Consider the following 20,545-nt stretch of genomic DNA (forward strand, 5'->3'; position numbering starts at 1 on the left):
AGAAATAGAATCGGGGGAGACTGAAAGAAGGAAAGAAATCATAATGCCACATTCCAGGTAGAAAGATAGAAAGATGGAGAGAAAGAGGACAGATGATGATCTGTCGCAGATTTGTACCCAATCTCAATTAAGTTGACAAAATGTACAATTGAAGAGTTTGTTTGCAAAAACCGATAAGTCCATATTTGCCAAATGGAGATATTTGTGATTAAAGGTCAAGCAAAATAAAGAGAATAATAAGAAAATTGTTACTTCTTTTGACCACAACTTTAAAAATGCACCTTTTTATACAGTGACCAATATATCATTTAAAAGGTATTATTTTGTACTTTATGACAGATATCGTACTTCAAAATCTTCAAAAATGGACTTATCGGTTTTTGCAAACAAACCCTTCAATTTTACTAATAGCCTGACTAGCACTGATGAATATGCATTTTAGTGACTAATCGTAGGGCATTCTGATGAAATCGGCAAATTTCCTGGACAATTACAAGGAAATTCACCTATCAAGGTTGTCGTCAACGTAATATTATACAAGTGTTTCCTTTCCCTGTAGTCCAAAGCACAAATGATATTTAACATATAAAGTTACGCTATCAAAACCGTGAATTGCAAGTAATTCTATCTTGTTTATCATCATGCAGATTATACATTTGTCATCACACAGGCACGAACTCCTCTTGATTGTCTGATAATTTTCAATGAATAATAGTTCATCCATTTATGAGAGCATAGAAACACACACGCAAAGACACACAAACACACTGAAATACAGACATGTTACACAATTCACAATCAAACAAATCTTCAAGTATCTCTAATGCATGCTTGTAAGATAATGATTGCGGCAATTTTTTCCCGCCCTAAATGGGCTACTGTCAGGGTACCTAGTAACGGCATACAGCCGTCAGAAAAAAAGAAGAGAGAAGCTACTCATGTCGATTAGACTAATCATTTATTCTGGACATATTGTGCTGGGAGGGGGTGAAGTGGAGACTCCTATTCTCTCTCTTTAAAACACACACACACAAACACACAAACACACACAAAAAAACCCTCTTCGGTGTTATCTTTTCTGAGTAAACCTTTACATTATTGATAAGACACACTCTCTGATTTTTTTCTACTTTTGATAGTCTTGTTCAAGCTGTTTTATGTTTTTTGTATGATGTACTGTACTGAACTTGTGTGTTTTGGTTGGGGTTTTTTTTTCGGTGAATGGAGAAAAAGCTCAAATTCCTGGTCTTCTTACTTTTTAGGGGAGGGGGTAAAAGGGCAACGAGGGAAAAGAGGAATTGGAGAGCCTAATGCTAGGAAGAAGTGTGTATACAGTAAATGAGTAAACATTGAGAATCTAGCATTACCCAGTGGTTTTATCATGTAAATTTGAACGATGAAAGATGTTACTGTGAAAGTATTTAGTTGCATATTGGATTGTTTTAATTCGATATATTATAATGATGCATGTAGATGTCTACACCATGTACTTGGCTTATGCAAAGTGTATACCACATTCTATTTTGATATATCATTGCATATCTGTGTGTGAAAGAATGCTTCACAATGGGCTTTGCCACATTCAGTTTTCAAGGCTTGAAATATAAGGGAAAAAACAACAACAAGTGAATTCTAGAAAAATCCGTCATGCCTTAGTGTCCTAACTAGTGCTGTGATTTTTTGTAAAGTTTTGATAGACATGAAATATCCAAGATTTTTTTTTCTCTTTTTGCTATGGTTATAACTCCATATAGTAAATAATTTTGCAGTTAGACGTGTTAGATATATATCTTTAGCACGCACTAACAATTCATTCTTTGCAATCTGATAAATGAGTGAGTAGTACTACGAAAATATTGGGGATTAATGTGTATACGTGTGCCTGTTTTGCTTTCCTATGCTAATGAAGGAATTTTGTGCGTGGTCGCGGGAGTGGTTTTCTGAGTGCATTTGTTTATGGCTGAGTATTTTGATTTCATTCTTTTTCTATTGACTGTTTTACGCACACAGGAAGATCATCATTCTGATTGACTCAAGGTCTCCAAATACGTCATAATGACGTCAGATGATCTGGGGAAAATGGCTGGTTTTCTTACCTCGGAGTGTTTAATTGGCTGATGAATTTTATTGCAACCGCAACGCCAGCGATAGCGACTTACAACGCGAGCTGCCACCGGCGACAGCCGTGCATCCCTGCTCCAATTGGCTATATCTAATTATCTACGATTCTGAGCGAATAACAAGTGAGGTATCCCAGCGACTCCCCCTCACACAACACAAATGGGGGGATATCTCCTATTCTGAAGGTCTAGGTGGGTTAATGAGGATTGTGTGTGACTTGACCGGACAGATCCTCAGCGGAGGTCGAATCAAAAGATTTGAATATTATCGTGGCGCGAGGTGAACTGACCCGGACGCTGATGTCATATGAAGATATGAAGCTGGGGGCAGTGGATATGTGTGTGACACAACGCTGCTTGATTACGAGGGACTGTGAAGGAGATTAAATCATCTCTTACATCTATCTTCCCCTCCCTCCCCCCCCCTCTCTCTCTCTCACACACTACAGCACATCTCACGCGATTGACGGAACAATAACGGCGCTTTTTTCCCGTCTGATTAGCCACATCGATTCTTGATTCGCGACATTGCATGACTGTACCGAAAATGTTGTTTTATTTCACCGCTTGCGGCGGTCAACGTCACTGGAATTATGATCGATGCCTCAAACGCGCACAATTTCAAATAACCAGACAGCAACGAAAAAGCAATGAATTACAATCAAGCAAACACAAATTACAAAAGCCTTATCTGGCAATGTAAGAACTTCAGAGTCTTATATAAGAAAAGAATCTAAGCTATCGGCTTATTGAGATTTCAGACTCGGTGACTTCACATCGATTTTCAGTCAGTCAGTCATTCCATCCCTAATAGCATCAAACGTGAGTCCTCTTGAAAGCCTGTTCGGGAGGAGTTCTGACGAGATAGTATTGTTCAAACAAGCGTACATCGCACTGGAAGTCTGCGGGAGGTTGGCACACGACGCTGTAAAACATTACTGGCAGCTGAGTTTCTGAGCTCGCTTCGACAGTATTCACTCTATCTTTTTTCAACTCATCTTTACGACCATAGGAGGAAGCGCCAGTCATTTCTCATTCATTGGACGCTCGCAATTACGGCCGAGAGTCAAGTTGCCACTAGTTTCCTGAATAGAATCAGATGACAATCTTGGTACCATTTACTTATTGATCGCTATCTCTTTATCAGATAGCGCCAATTGACCGAAGTACTCCGCGGCATCGTTAAAACCTATAGAATGACGAGCGCTTTCCGATCTGGAGTGATCTGGAGCAGCCTTATACCTACAAAATATGACTGATAGTCGGTGAGCTGACATTGATTTTCATAACAACGCACATTTGATTGAGTCGTGACATTTTGATACTCCGTATAAGCTCTACATGCCAGACGAATTGTTACTCTTTGGGATTTTTGTGTATTACACGGCACAAAGTTGCTACTTTGGCAAGGGAAGTGTAAGCAACTGTTTGTGTGTCAATGCGAGAGGTTAGTGATAATGACTACTACAGAGAATGTGTCCGGGGCACTTGTGGGAGGACAGAACTTCGACGAACAGCCTGTCGTCGTGACGGTCATCTTTCTCGTGATCGGAGTGGTCGGTACTGTGGGGAATGCGCTGGTGTGCTTGGTCATCGCAAGTACGTTGGCCTGGTCGAAAGGCGGCACCACCAACCTGCTCATCCTGAACCAGGCCGCTGTCGACACCCTCACCTCGCTCATCCTCATTCTCACCTACACGCTGCCTAACCCGGATGTGCCCACCATCGGCAGCTGGGCCGAGTTCATTTGCCGAATGTGGGTTTCCAAAACCCTCCTCTGGATGCTCTTCGTTGTATCGACCTTTAATCTTTGTACTATGTCCCTTGAGCGGTACTGCGCGGTGGCCTACCCTGTGCTATACTCTACCAGGTTCAACAAGCGCATGGCTGTGGTGATGATTCTCTTCAGCTGGATCGTAGCGCCGCTCCTCCATTACTATTATCCCATCGCCTTCGATTATAATAACGCGGGTACGTGCGCTAATCATGGTAAAACGGTAGTAGTTGCCGCTGTAGGGGTCATGCTCTTCACCTGGGAATTTTTCATCCCTTTCACCATCATGGCCGTCCTCTACACCAGGATCGTATATCTGCTAAGGCTACAACAGAGACGCGTCCGAGTCGCGCACGTGAACCCAGGCACGGACGCCGCACTGCATCCGAGCGCGCCGTCTCGCATCCACTTTGAACAGACAGAGGATGCAGCGAGCACCAGCATCATAAATGATGTCGTCTCTACCAGCAGGCCCACAGCGGGGTGTGGTCAGGGGAATCCCCGAGGAAACGTAGCGCAGAGGCGACCGCGCGCTCCCAGTGAGACAGTGCGACGCAACGTCACCATAACGCTCCTGGCCGTGTTCATCATGTACGGCATCTGTTGGATGCCCAACCACGTCACGTTCCTCCAGTTTGGGCTCGGAGGACCGCTGGACCTGACAGGTGGCTGGTACTACTTTACCCTCATCCTGTCCTACCTCAACATGAGCATCAACCCCTTCATCTACGCCCTCAAGTACAAGATATTCAAGGAGGGCTGCCGTCGACTGTTCTGCAACCGATCTTCCCCGTGCTGTCGACGGGGCGTCGTAGGGAGCAATACCCACGAACGGTTGCCACAGAGATCGGTACATACCATATCTGGATCCGACAGAAGCTGACGGGTTGAATGTAATACCATTTCTATGTGGAATCTAGAACAATGTTCTATCATTGCCTTGTAGTGTATGCTCTTTCTTGTCTTTCTTATATACCAAGATCAAATTTTCTACGGTCACATTTTTTAATTACACATTTTCTTAAGTAACGTTTTGTGGCAAAAATAATTTCTTACATCGATTGTTTTGCATTTTTCACTACCATATTGTACAAATGAATAGAATACTTTAGGAGGCACTCACATGCACCCAGTTGACTCAGTAATGTTTTTTTTTTTATGGTGCTTAGTATGTATATCATAATCATGGTTGCCGAGATATTTTTTTTTCCGTGTGCGACACGCCCAACTCTCTTGGTTGTTAACGTAAGGTGTAATAATGTCATGGGCATGCATATCTTATCAACTTGACCAACAAAATGGCAAAGCAGAAATAAACCTTGGTTGCCTTCTTGCCTCACTGTAAACGATAGTGCATTACATACATGTAAGGGAATGATTGGTAAGAATATGGTTGAGCTTTTAGGATTTGGGTGTGGTGTTTGTATTACATTGCATCGCAATGGAACGTGCCATTCATTTATCAACTTGCAAAGGCGATATCTAAAACAGAATACGATGTCACGTCGGATATAACAAGCGAAGACTTCTAAGGACCCGATTTAGGGTGGGGATACCACTGAGTGGGAAGGCATGGCTCGGCTCGGATATATTCGAGGATCCCTGTAACGAGCTGTGTATAGCTTTATCGCTGATCTCTGTGTATTAAAGTAGGCCTACACACACAGCCGAAGAATCTCGACTGGAGTCGATCGTTACCGATGAGCGTAGGCCTACGATTTGATGCACATATTCGCTGACTGATGCTATTCGTGGTTTTTGTATTTACCCCCAGGGCACCAAATGAATCCGGCCACCCATGAACCCCATGTTACCGGGCCTTCAATCTGTCAACAAGAGAAACTGATGCCCCTCATATATATATATATATATATATATATATATATATATATATATATACATATACTTAAAGAATGGGCTGTTGTTGTTGGTTTTTTTGCCCTGAAATATCAAAACTGTCAAGGTCCCTGTCGGAAGTCTTCACGATCTCCAGTAGATCTCGCCTGAAGTTGATCAAGTTACAACCGAAAATCGGTATTATAACTATAGGCCTAGGGAGTTATTAATACATTGCTTGATATAGGCCTACCACCTTTTGGCCTTTGATTGATTAAGAAAGCGGTGTGATGTAAAATTGTATGTCAAGTAAATAAGATGTCGTGCCTGAAAAAAAGGATGTCATGTATTCATTGGTTATAAATAATATCAAGCAAAAGGCACTCTCCGATATCTGTTACAATGATAAAAGCTGTATTCATGTTTGACGAAGGGGAGGTGATATGAAGTGCTTGTAAATCTTTTTGTATATCGGGCACTATTTGTATCGAATGATAATCATGCGGAAGAGAAAATTGACTCGAAGGTATACGAGTTGGGTATTAGGAGAGAAGGATGGAGGATTATTACTTTGCCTTGTCCCGATTCGCAGTGCCTTTAAGCGGACCCATACGAATCCTTCAGGTTGTCAAACGTGTGGAAAGAGTCAAAGTGCCCCATTCAAACGAAAGATGGTATCAACGTTCGATTTAATGAACACGTGCAAGTCTTCTAGAATGGAGAGGTGACGGATGAATAAAGAGGCAGGATGTGAGACGGAGCGTGTGAATATTAAATGTGAGCAAGGATCCCTGTAGGGTCCAAGGTGTGAGAGATTTACAGCGAGATAAAGAGGAAACAGATGAAAAAAAATAGAAAGAAAGAGCTAGATAGATAGTGAGGCACAGGAAAGTTAAATTTATTCAGTTGAATGCTCCATTGTCCATACCTTCATCCGGTGTCCTAAATGGTTATCGCGTGGTTATGGCGATGTCGAATGCTTTGTAAATGTCACGCGTGGGTCATAATATCTTAAGAATAGCATCACCTGCTTGAACTGTGGGAGGTTTAATCACATTTCTATCTGGTGTCACACGTACATTGTAGTTAGATGAAGCACATTATTTTGATATTTTTTTCATTTATTTTGTTTGATTTCTTTCTTTGTACGTTTCTTAGATGAATTGGAGAATGTTACATTTGTCTTTATTGTGCCTTTATGGATTATACATGCCTGTACAGTGCACTCCCTGTAAACGAACATGGTTAAAGCGAAATTTTTTGTACAACGAAATTGAAATTCAGGTCCCCAAATCACCATTTATAATTATCTTTATACATTATACAATTTGGCTTCAACGAAATGTCGATGTAACGAAAAAGAAGAAGAAGAAGAAGAAGAAGAAGAAAAAAAAACCCCGCCATTCATGAGTACTTGGTTATAGCGGAAGTGCACTATACAGATGGATATTGCGATGTAACAATATCGTAGACGTGTATTCCGCGTTTTCTTGAATGTTAATATTGTAAAGTCCTACAGATGGCAAGCATATTTTGCTCATTTTGTCAGGAAGATATCTTACAGCTTGAGCTTAATGTAAATTTAGAACGGCGGTAGGAGAACATTGAATTTTGTACAATGGAGAGTACTCTCGATATCAAGCAAGAATGATTAGATATTAGATTCCTGACTGGTGAGAACGTTCTTTAATGACGTGATTTAAAGGGATGGCATAGCTTTGGTTCAGATGGAGACAATGAAAAATATCTTCTAAGAGGAATTCAACGGACTCAAAGTTTGTTTATGCAAATTGGTTGAGAAATGGCCGAAATATCCTAAAACAAAGACATTTGAAATGGGTCCTCATAAAACGGGTGGCACCCACCTTTCATTAGGGTCACCTTGTTTTATTTTGTTTTTAGATATCTCAGCCATTTCAAAACCGATAATTCCCCATCCCAACCAAAACTATACCATCCATTTTAAGGAACTATGTAATATAAATCTATGTTGACTTGTGTTGCAAAATATTGGTTTAGATTTTTTTTTGTCTTTGTGGGAGTACACCTAAGTATTCTAATGAAAAATGATGGAAAATTTATTAGAAAATCTATATGGCACATAATATATATACATAATTCGTTTTACAACATACGTGATGTCGACGGTATCATGAATTAACACTAGTCAACATATATTTTCACTGCATAAGTCCGTAGAGTCATAGTCGCTCTCGAAAAAGGTGTAAAAGTGGCTCTAATGGCGGTCCTTATTGAATAATGTGAACGGGGCCCTACAGGAAGGAGTAGATTGAAGAATGTTGTGGTGTAGGATATCCGACATCCCTCTGTCGGCTGCACTACGACGAAAATATATAATCTAAGATTCTATCAGTGTCATTCATCTTTTTTACACTTGAATTACTACTTGATCGATGTGTAATGATATGATGGTATTCTATATTAGTAGGTGGGTTTTCCAGGACCTCGCAAGTATGACGAGAGTTTGATTTGTGTTTAAACTTTATCGGCTTGAAGTTCTGTTTACTTCACACAATATGGCGAAAGTTTCTGACATAAGATTGTTTTGGAAAAGGTTTTTATTTCTAACAGTATACTTAGCCAAGGCTTGGGAATTATATAAAGATTTGTACAGATCCTCACCATTATTTCTATTGACTCATTTTTATGCTATAAGCCTAGAAATCTACGAAATAAAGCACCTCGATTTTTCCTTGTAGAAATCTAACATTCATTGCTGTAATTGAGGTTGGTGGTCATATCAATTTCCGGTATTTACATTTTATCAATATATCTTTCTTTTTTTTTCACTTTTTAAAACATATCTGTCGTTATATTTGGTAGATTAGCAGAACCATAGGCCAGTTTGATATATTTTGATTGTGGATTTGCAAAGCGGAATGTTAACACATTAAATTGGATGAAAGAAATACATGTACAAGTCACGGCACAATCACTGATATGACAAATTCGATGGGATTGAAAAATGAGTGCACGGAAGTGCTGATTGATGTATTATGTTTGTTTGTGTGTGTGATTGTGTGCGTGTGTGTGTGTGTGTGTGTGTGTGTGTGTGCAGTGGCGGAAGGGGGGGGGGAGTAGCGGCGCGCGCGCCTCTTAAATTTAGCGTTTGGAATATATATATATATATATTTTTTTTTTGTTTAATAGATTTGTTTAATAGTTACTTTATTTTCTGCAAATCAATATACATAAGGTACATAATCATGAACATGTGGGAAATATACAAAGTAAATTCAAAACAGAGTCGTTTGACTTGCATAAACAACAATATAAGAGGAAATTAATGATAACATGCAGTATGCATGTCTATGCAGCGGGGATTACAACAACAATTGTGGTTAAGAAGCGATTATGCAGAGGGCCGCCATTGTAAGCATAGCTTGAAAAGATGGCCGGCCCGAGGAAAAGATTCATAACAACACAAATTCTGCTGCGAAGACTTTAAAAAAAAAATAAATGCATGAAATCGCACGATGACCAACATAAATATTACTGATACAAAAAAAACAAAAACAAAACTCTCTCTGGGCGGAGAGACATCTCCCTTATCAGCCAATTGTAGTGGCACCGGAAAATTGCGCTCAAGCCTTTTTTATTTTATTTTATTTTTTTTAAATTTTTTTTTTGCTTGTCAGCTGATTAAACCCGGAAGTGGCACGAGAAAACGAGAAAAATTTGCGTTTTTGCTTGTCAGCTGATTGAAACCAGGAAGTGGCACCAGAAATATAAATTGCTTTGCGCCCTCTTTGCGTAATCCCTGGATCCGCCCCTGTATGTGTGTGTGTGTGTGTGTGTGTGTGTGTGTGTGTGTATGTGCGTGTACATTGTCCACGAGCGAGAGGAAGGAAGAGAAAGACAGGCGAGGTATCGTATAAATCCGCACGGTTCTTTCGTTATCCTCCTCTCAAATTATTCATGATTCGAAGCTGCCTCAATCCTCCCAGCACCGACTGCTAATGTACTCTTCATGTAGAATTAAAACAAAAATGTCATCAAAAACTCCTCCAGTTAGGGATAAATTATTCTTCTCGGCAATCGTGACCTTCTGTGGTACACTGTCTCCTGCTAGTAAAAGTTTCATGCTGATGGAAACAGAACTCCAAGGCGATTTCCGTTTCTTTTTTTTTCATGTGCGCACATTTTTCATGCATGCTGCAATATTTGTAGACTGATCGTCTGAATATACTCCTACATTATGTGAGCTTTTGTATTTCCAAACCATGGTAGGCGGAAGAGGGTTCTTCGTCATGCAGTTCAGCTGTAGTATCTCTCCAGTGAAAACTGAGGAAAGAAAATGGGTTTCCATCGGTATACGAATCCGAGACCTCCGGATTGCTAGACTGGTGCTCTACTGATTTATATATATATATATATATATATATATATATATATATATATATATATATATATATATATATATATAAACATATAATATTATATAAACACTAAATATAAATATGTAAGTGTGTATTATATGTGATAATGACTCTATGTGTGCGTGTGTGCGTATAAAAATACATGCCTGAAGACGTGCTCAAAGTTTTCACTATTTATCATTCGTTTCTGGTCAGTTTCCCCTTTGTTTGTTTTTTCATTATATGTAATTTATATATTTCATATATATATATATATATATATATATATATATATTATATACATTAAACACTAAATATAAATATGTATGTTTATATGTAATTATGTGTGCGTGAGTGCGTACATGCCTAAAGACGGCTTTCAGGGTGTTCCTGAAAACTTGGTTTAAAATCTATGAATGTGTATTCTCTACACCATTAGTATCATTCTGGGATATTATTCTATTATAAACTATATTATTAAATCACATTCCTATACATATTTCCATTTTCATTGCACATGATAAAATGGAAACGTATAGCTAAAGTTTCTTTATCTGAAAAAAAAAAATTTCTCCACCTTTACGTCAGAGACAGAACAAAGTACACCCAGAAATTGAAATACTTCTTTTTTAATCATCCGAATGATAGGAACCTCTTTAATGATATTCCTCTAGTGATACGTACACAGTCATTCAGACATTGCACAGACATTATCAGTTTAAGACAACCTTGTACCAAGGGATATCTGCCTTGAAGACATATTTTGTGTGTGTGTGTGTGTGTGTGTGTGTGTGTGTGTGTGTGTGTGTGTGTGGGTGTGTGTGTGTGAATCACAACTATGTGAAGTTACAGTCCCTTTAAAGGAAGACTTTCAGTTTGGTTCGAGTGGAAGTTCATTACGTGTCAACGCAGTCACCAACGCTCACGTTGGTCATTGGCCGCTCTACCCTGGGAAACAGGACGCTGGTGACGTATCCCAGCATTTTTTTAATGTCTTCTCGGCCTTTGTGAGCTACTTCCTCGGACGCACGCTTTAACTTCAAGCTAAAAAAAAATATAAAAACTGAGTAATATCTACAGGACATCAAGGAAATTGCAGGTGGTATACACATTCAAAATGGGGATTACCTTCCGCCGTTGTTTTTATACGGATAAACTGAGTTTTCATCTATCTGACCATGGAGCTACAACCTAGCTCCATGATATCATGACAGATTGCCTATTATACATTGTAATATCCATCCTTACACGCTGAAGGATATTTAACACTTAGAGTACACAGAATAATGCAAACTATACGGCGAAAAGCTCTTTCGAATTTTCTCCGTGACATTTTTTTCTTTTGAGCCGACTGAATGCTTGATTTATAATGACCATAGAAAATGGAAGACAGAAGCGATGAATTGGCAAATCGGTTTATAGGAATCAATTAGGCGCATTGTCCTCACGCCTACCCGTCCTGGAAGTTTCCAAAACTGCCTTTTTCCCTCCTTACCTCCTCGTTCTTTAATGATAAGGTACGTAGGAGAATCCTAAGCAAGTCATCTCTTTGCCTTATCGTCCTAAACAAGGCACCTGTGAAGCGAGTTTAAAAGAAGGTTGCCTTTTTGCCTGCCGGTCCTTTCGTCCTGAAGGAGGCGCCTATGGGTGACCTGCGGCAAGTCACCTTAATTCCGGTCACCGTACTATACGACGACGCTTTTGTTGGACATGGATGTGGCCTTGAGCAAAGACACTCTGATGATTACGGGATTATTCCTACCCTACGAACACATATTCAAATTATTGCTGGTGAGGTAGTCTTAGGTTAATGGGGAAGCAAAACAAGACTTGTCAGGCAAGTTAAGGTTCATCCACATCAATCAAGAAGCACGATGGGAGAAATTGGCTTTCATTAATGAAAGCGGCATCTATTAACACAAGTGAATCATTATCGCAGTGTAGTAGTTAGCGCGACAGCGTCAATTTCAAAGACAATTGCCCTTGATTTGTCCGCAGAAGAGGCAACCTTCTAACATAACCACTATTTCGGTGCCCACAGTTAACATCTTTCTAACAATGAATTATAGTCTAACGAGTTTTATAGATCTCCTACATTACTCTGTGTTCATTTTAGCCCTGCATGTGAACTTGCATCAGACAGATTAAAAACAAAACTTTTTCACGTGCGGGCCGGATGTTTCTATATCTAATCTTCCAGCAGTGTGTACATGTACAATAATAATGCAGAAATAAGTCAATCAAATCAAATCTAAAGTCAAATCAAATAACGAATGACTGACGTCGTCACCTGCAGCTTAAAGTTAAACTTGAAAGAATGTTGTATCAAAAATAAGAGGAAGTTAGCTTGTATCTATCAGATACATTTACCTTTTCCCTTCATATTGACTGCGGGTACAAAGATTGCATTATGCCACAGACACAAGTATCAGCATATATGTTTTATGCTGAAAGAGCACGGAATAGAAACATACATTAAACCTCGGTGTACCAAATAATTTCAAGGGAACACGGCTGTGAAAACACGTATGTTCCTCGAAGATTTTGCACACTATACGTTTCCTAGAATCACTATTATACCAGCATGACAAGTTGTGAATTTCTTGAATGCAACAAATTCAGACATATATGTATCAAAGTTTCTTTCAACAATTCAGTTCGTAAAAAAAAAAAAAAAAAAAAAAAAAAATATACACCCAGTGAGTTAACATGACAATACAAAACCAATTTCCCCAAACCGCTACACTATAAAAATCAAACTTCAATTTCGCTGCAATATTGAAAAATATAGGAAGATCAGGCTATAAGCAAGATTCTATTTAGAACGGGATTTTTGAAAGACTAAATTTCGGTAACCGCAAAGTTACCGCATCTCTACAGCGGTATACCCGATGTTCTTCTTTTCCATGTCGCCTTCTTCGTCATCGAAGTAGAATTCGGGGATATTTGAAGTGGTGAGCGCCACCCAACGCTGTAGAGGGAGAAATGAATGAGAAAAAGAAAAGCTCTTATTGTTTGTTACATGCCTTGTCCGCCTGACTGCTTATCACAATGTCGGAATTTTGGAGCTAGGGTATTTGTTCAAAGTTAATTGTGCTACTTCCGGCAACCAGGGATAGCCTGGTGATAGCGTCGTGCCCGGAAAGCAGTAGACGACAGGTTCGAGTCTCGTGGTTCCCTTTTTTCCGACATGTTTGTTAATATATTGATCAGCAACTGCTATCTTACAAATTTCATTCGTACAGAGGGAGATAAATTGAAGAAAATCAAATTCCATATCTGTCTCGTGTTTTGAAAACAAGATGGATATTTGGTGGCCGTATAGGCTTACAACTCTTTCTCGGCATGTTTGGTTATAGAAAATGAACAGCGGATTTATCAATCTCCCAATGACCATTAACAAACCAGTTCACAGTTTACTTCAAATATTGTTTTATAGTTCAGGAAAGTATAATCTTATCAACGAACTGAGTCTGGACCGGAGAATGAAATAATGAAACAACAGCTTACTCATAAGAAAAATTATCATGATATGGTATAACAATTTTCATAAAATGGGCTTAGAATATCTGTAACCAGGTTGTTTCATTGCTATTCATTGATTTTTACTGATCTACACTGAGCCATGCGTTCGGTGAAACCGAAACGCATGGCTCAAGCCATATTGTACCGGACGCATGATGGGAAAAGGGTTGAAAAAAGGTTATACGAGCCCATTTCATAACATGAATGATGCACAAGCCTATTTCGTGGATCAATGAGAATTGGATGCTCTCATTTAACTTCGGAACAGTCTAAAACCCACTCCCTGCGCTCATGGGTTTAAACAGTAACGTTCCAAAGTTAAACTCGCGCATCCAATTCTCACCGATCCGTTCTGTCGTGTGCATCATTTTATATAGTATACTTATAGAACGTATAAGGACGATAAAAGGCCTATTGTATTAAGTTCGAATATCTCAAAATAGGCTCTCATTGCATACAGTATGCATCTTATACAAGATTTTCTATTTGCGGTAGGAAAAGAAATTCCGTGTGATGTATTCATACTCTATTCGTATTCTGAGAAAAAAAAATATCCAGAAGCAGACAGCTTGTCCTTGTCCTACATATAGCATTATCTAAAGCATGCAAATTTGTTCAGCCTCAGACAGGGTTTGAAAAGAGACTCTCAAAAGCTGCAAGCAAGGTATTTTATATGGTGAAGGAATCGCAAATTGCTTCTGAGGGCCCCCTCCCCCTCCCCCGACATTCCACTCGCTGTATCGCTGACGCAAAAAGCTTTCACCACGATGACTTTTTTTTTTCAAGTCTCCCGCATCTTTTGACACCAAATTTGCGACGTCCGGGCACGCGGTTCCGAAGTTACGCATAAATATGTACATGAAGTCAGACGAAAAATTGCTCAAAAACGTGAATTCTTGTACACTTTCAAGGCAAACTGTGCTTACAGTCAAATTTAATAAAAACATGATTATTTTGGGGATTTATCGATTAAAATCAATTGATAACATACTTTAACATTCGGAACAATGTCCCGGAGAAATTTCATCGAAAAAAACAATGAATAATAAAAAGTAGAAAAAACAAGGAAATACATAAGAACTTCAAAAAACACAAGAAAATACTAAGGATATTTTTCTGATAGCACAATTTTTTTTGCATCTGCATTAGCTAAGAACACTAAAAAGAATATCTACACAAAAATGTGCCTGTTTTTACCTTCATTTAGTGATATATAGCAAACTATCTGATGTTATGCATCAGTATGTATAAATTAGCATAATATTATTATCATAAATGATATATTTCTTTTGAAATTAATTTTACTGTCTTTTAGATTACGTCACACAGGGAATGTGCTAATTTTCGTCGCGATCGCGCGGTGGACGGTCGAGATCTGGAGGGGGGCCTGGGACTCCCCCCCCCCCCCCCCCCCCCACGGCTCTATCATCTACCTAAATAGCCCGGCCTATACTTAGGTTAAAGCATCTGAAAGCAGCGTCCGTAAAATTAGAATCAGTTATCAAGCTTTCTCGTATTAGAATATTGACGAGAGTTTAGAGCACAGACATGGGAGACCTTCATCAAATCCAACAGATCAGTTTACAATCTTGTATGCATATCTATACAATATACAAATGATGCACAGGACAGAGTGAATCGGTGAGAATTGCATACGCGAGTTTAACTTTGGAACTGTTTAAACCCACGAGCGCAGCGAGTGGGTTTTAGACTGTTCCAAAGTAAAACGAGCGCTGCAGCATCCAATCTCACAGATCCACGAAATAGGCCTGTGCATCATTTGTGTTATAAAATGGGCCCGTAAATGCATGAAATAAACCATTTCCCCCCATCATGCGTCCCGTACATCTACTACACTACATACAAGACTTAAGCCATGCGTTCGGATTTTATTCAGTGTAGATCTTTAAAAATCAATGCATGACAACAAATTGTCCAATCAGATTGCAGAGATTCTAAAGCCCATTTTGGGTTTGGTCGGTCCATATCCTGAACGCGGCAAGTGATCTCAATTCCGTTTGCCCTAGCTTTCCAGCTCACGTTGATTGAAATTGATAGAATGATACATCAAGGTTATATAAAAGCCAACAATGTGTGTGAAACGCGGGATAAACATAAAGGAGTAACCGCCCCCCGAAACTCTAACATACCAAACCAAACAAGGAAATGAATACCACACTAGCGATGAGGAGTGTGCCATTTCAAGTATTTTTGTCTGAAAACCCAAAACATCATGTTTTCATTGAGTAGTCGATGAACTTCATCGATTTGGAGGAATGACGTGTGTTTAGTATGAGATCTATACAGCACTCAGCGTAATGGTATCCACGTCAATGAGTTTTAGCTCAGTCGGTAAGGCGCGTCTGCCTCACAATCCAAAGGACCACAGGACCAGGGTTCGATTCACGAGTCCCACTGAGCTATGTCAGTCATGTCAGTATGTTATGTGCAATAATACCGTCCCCTCTAGTGCAGGAGAGGCAAAACACTCTGTAGGACATAGAATGGACCGAGGTCCCGTGTGTGAGAGAGTCTCAAACCATGCACGTATAAAAGATTCCGCTTTATTCATTCATCGCAAAGAGCAGGGTGTTTAACCCCGTGAAGTGGTCGCGCCTCTAACATCCAATTGGACCGCATGGAAGACCAGCTATTGCAGCTGAACATGGGCTATCCAGCCATATTCTCAGATGGATATGATACAAACAAAACAAAAAAGCTTTAAACGCACCTGCTTCAGCGAGCCCTCTCCACAGAAGACGAGGGTGTAGACAAAGAAAAGAGGGATGTTAATCATCGGCATGAGGGCGAGAGTCCACCCCAGCACGTACCCCCAATCGGGGTACACGTAGTCCCCTTCGTACTTCAGAGGGGTGTATTGCGCCAAGCTGTAAATGAAGATGGCCTGTAAGAAAACCATAAAAGCGTCAGTGATGACATGTGGCAAGTAATTGGGAGTGGATGTCACTGCGGTTTAATCGTTAATGGAGAGTGAAGCCGTTTCTGAAACAGGTATTCCTGGGTGGCACCCATGTCTTATGTCCCTCGACATGACTTGTATGTTTTACACCGGAAGTATCTCTTTGCCTTTGTGTGGCAAATAGGTTGGCCTACTTGTAGGCCTACTTGGCAAAGAGAACATTTGAAAAAGTAATAGCAGTAATGATTGTGAAGATATTTACACAGTAATGATAATAACAATTACAATGATGCAGCAAAATATTCATAAAATTATTGATAATACCAGTTATTATAGAATAAAAGTAGCAATGATTAGTTATTGTTACCATCATGATTATGAGTGTAACATTGCCATAATCTTCCAAAGAGTGTCAGTGTATTTGAAGTATACTGTAATAAAATATGCTTCCTTAATTTTGCTTTGAATGAAAACAAGGAGGCACACTGTTTCAACTCCTCAGGAAGAGTGTTCCATGTATCCGGACCGTGATGTCTAATCCTCACCTCAACCAGTACTATACCATCCCTTTAAAATGTGATGGGACCGGGGCTGTGGTCCATTTTATTAGGTCCATGATTCTATCAAGAAATTTCAGATCTCTGCTGTGTACGTGTTGTGAATATGCTTCCATGGCGTCTGCAGTGATTAACAGATTGTATGAGTTTTGTGTTCATGACTGACAACAGAAAAAAAGGAAAGACAAATTACTTACACCTGTGAATGCCGGTGTGATAAAAATCCAATTAGCTATGAGGTACGGTGACATCCACTTCATACCGGACATTTTCACGACGTCATGTACAAAATTCTTCGCCCCTGGGAGGAAAGATAAAACAAAATAAAACTATCCACATAGTCGTTTTTATCTCAACTATCCAAGACATTGACGATCACATTTCTTTCCACTTCACTTGTCATAATCTTGGTAATACGATAATTGTAAACGTTTACTCGTCATATCATATGAATGTATCCATATATACATATATATATATAAATATATATATATTATGTATGTGTTTGTGTGTTTGTGTGTGTGTGTGTTTGTGTGTGTGTGTGTGTGTGTGTGTGTGTGTGTGTGTGTGTGTGTGTGTGTGTGTGTGTATGTATGTCTTAATATTTGAGACTCATCTCTATACTGTAAAATGACTGCTGATAATGGAAAGCACATATTTTGTCCTTTCGTCATTATAACGAGCTCATCTTTGGAAATGAAAGGTAAAGATGAAAGACGTAAAATGTCAATTTCACATCGCCACATCCTAAAAGAAACGGTTAAATTCAAACGATGCATTCCATATTTACGCAAAAATAGGATCACAACAGACACACACACACAAACATAGCATGATGCGTCCATACACCATTCATATTCATACACTCATAAAATTAATGTTATTTACGTGCATATGAATATAGAGCGTATCATTCTTATAAACAAAACGGACTATGTAGTACATAACATCAATACACTAAGCCATACACGTAGGTCCAATTCATTTTTCAAAAAGATATGGAACGAAACACATACGCGCGTATACAATGATATAAGTGGTGCGTGTTTGTTCACTATTTTAACTCCTTTCGTGACAGCCCTAATCAATTTCTGCTAAAGTTGCCAGGATATCGACTTTGCTTAATTGCTCAAACAGTTACACATATAAACATTTCCATCAAATATCTGGGTTGTGTTGCAATCCTTTTATTTTTTCCCCCCGGGGGGGGGGGGGGGGGGGGGGGGAGAAGGAGGGCGTTACATTTCCACATATGAAATGACAACATTTCTGCACTCTGTTAGTCATGTGACTTCTGTTCCTGATGAGAGGCCCATAACAATTGGCTGCTGCCACAGGGTGACTCGTGAGATGTTGGAAACGACCTTGATCTTCTGCTCAAAGCACTGTATGATATGCGAAAAGTCAATACGCATTCAAAGCAAATAGATTCTAGATAAGTATAGAATTATGTCTTGGTTCCACCCCCTTTTTAAAGAATGCTAGTAATGTCTGGTTTTAGAAGAGCTCATTAATGTCTGCCTTACATCTGTGATATCAACATATTTTAACCCAATTCCTTTGCCTCATATAGCGGTGACAGCACACTGAAATTGAAGTATGAAGCAAATATATATTATCTGTATATCTAACTGTCAAGTAATATGAAGAATAAGATTGGTAAGATGGACGCATTGTAATCACCATTTGGTATGCAGGCTAGTTCTATTTACAGGTATTGGTTTCTGTATAATCCTCAAACCAAGGTTTTCGAGCAGATTTTGATGCAAAGTTCATGCACAAGTTTTCATAACCTTTTGGATTCATTAGTATGGAAAAAAGAAATATGTATAAAACAACAACAAAAAATACGTTAAACATATTTCATGAGCTTGAGTCCTCATCGCTATGTTTGTTTGTTTGTCTGTATTTTCCTTCGCTTCATGGCCAGTAAATCTACTGGAATAATCATTGCCGTCAAGTTTGGGCGATCAACAGTGATGTGTTTGCTACACCATACAATGTGTCACAGCAGTGAAAAATTTGAATAACCAAAGAGAATATATTTGTCTGTTTTTCCCTTCGCTTCATGACCAGGTATAATAGCCGTTAAGTTTAGGCAATCAACAGTGAAGTGCTTGCTACACCATACAATGTGTCACAGTAGTCAAATGTTGAAAAGTAACGATTTACAGCCAATCAAATCATGACATGGTGTTGGTAACGCCAGTTGCTATTTTCATTTTGATTGCTATGTTGTTTATCTACAGAGAGGCATAATCATGGTCACCATTTTTACCTATCTCCCAAACAATCTCAAACCCTCCCAAACGCATCCAAATCCGCTTCCTAAGTTTTCATGAAGTTACCATCGGTCTTGTTTAAAGTTAAATCTGACACCTGTAGACCCATGTTTTTCACTTGGAATGACATTACTTTCCTTTAGATTTTGTCAAGTTTATTCAAACACCTGGTGACTTTTAGACGAGGTTTACAGGCCTTCCTAGATAAAGAGTGATTTGATATTTTGGTACTGTGTATCCAAGTTCTAATTCCAGGCAAATTAACTCCTTTTTGATCGACACCTCCTAATCATTTTCAGAGCTATTTCTCTGCCACTAATAGGATGATATTGTACCTCGCTATAACTCTTAATAAAATGGGGGAAAACGTTATTAGATCAAGTGCAAAAATGTTTCATAAATACTACGTATTTGATAACAAACAGACAGACAGACAAACAAACAAACAAACATACCTACCATCAACAACTGCCTCGCAGCAAAATACGGAACAAAACCCCGAACAAACGCATAAAAGCGTGACTTTCCTGTTAACCTTGTATCTTCTTTTACAAAAAGGGAGCCGTATTTCAATGTGTGGGCAAATTTTCTGACATCTGATCGCAGAATCTACCCATTTTTACTGCTTTGTGGCTACGCGTCTTTGCATCCATGGATGGCCAAGGTTACGGCGCGTTCATGGCTTTGTTTGTGAGGTTGCATCATTCTAAAGACCAATTTGCGTGCATGGGAGAGAAAGCTGACTGTTAATGATGGAAACCATCTTTATTTGATGCTCACCGGGGTACATTCGAAAAAAGCGACTTGCGCAGGCCTGCCAAGAATAGAATGTCCATCACAGAATATGTGCATCGAAGCATCATGACGGGTCACATCTTAATGTTCGATAATCTGAAGATGAAATACGATTTGTCAATCTAAAATGATAAAACGTTCGTATTAACGAACCTATTTTTTTTTAAAGATTATAACGAATACGTTCAGAGTAACGAACCCCCCCCCTTTTTTTTTTCATTTTCGGATTAACGAACCTTCGGGATAGCGAACCTTATTTCATGTTTCGGATTTACGAACCTTCGGAATAACAAACATGTATAACCAGGAAAACTTCCATGGTACGACGCAATTAGTTTTTCCTTTCCGTCGACACTA

At 39.2% G+C, this 20,545-nt stretch overlaps 2 protein-coding genes across 2 annotated transcripts in view; one reads left to right on the plus strand and one right to left on the minus strand.

Moving 5' to 3' along the window:
* The first annotated feature begins 3,577 nt into the window (after window positions 1-3,577).
* On the plus strand, window positions 3,578-4,777 carry LOC139727049 (histamine H2 receptor-like). The gene has a single exon (XM_071638030.1). It carries the CDS (start codon window positions 3,578-3,580, stop codon window positions 4,775-4,777), a length of 1,200 nt encoding a protein of 399 aa, XP_071494131.1.
* An 8,195-nt stretch (window positions 4,778-12,972) lies between these two features.
* LOC139727050 (sodium- and chloride-dependent betaine transporter-like) overlaps window positions 12,973-20,545 on the minus strand; it is a 47,772-nt gene continuing 40,199 nt past the window's right edge. Inside the window, exons 11-13 of the mRNA XM_071638031.1 lie at window positions 17,309-17,412; window positions 16,366-16,539; window positions 12,973-13,080 (exon numbers count right to left, since the gene is read on the minus strand). Of these exons, the coding sequence (XP_071494132.1) occupies window positions 12,973-13,080; window positions 16,366-16,539; window positions 17,309-17,412 (386 nt within the window). The remainder of the gene's footprint in view (window positions 13,081-16,365; window positions 16,540-17,308; window positions 17,413-20,545) is intronic.

Source organism: Diadema antillarum, unplaced genomic scaffold (genome assembly GCF_040938485.1).
Source record: "Diadema antillarum isolate AM-2024a unplaced genomic scaffold, OU_Dant_1.0 seq00000113_RagTag, whole genome shotgun sequence".
NCBI classification, from domain to species: Eukaryota; Metazoa; Echinodermata; class Echinoidea; order Diadematoida; family Diadematidae; genus Diadema; species Diadema antillarum.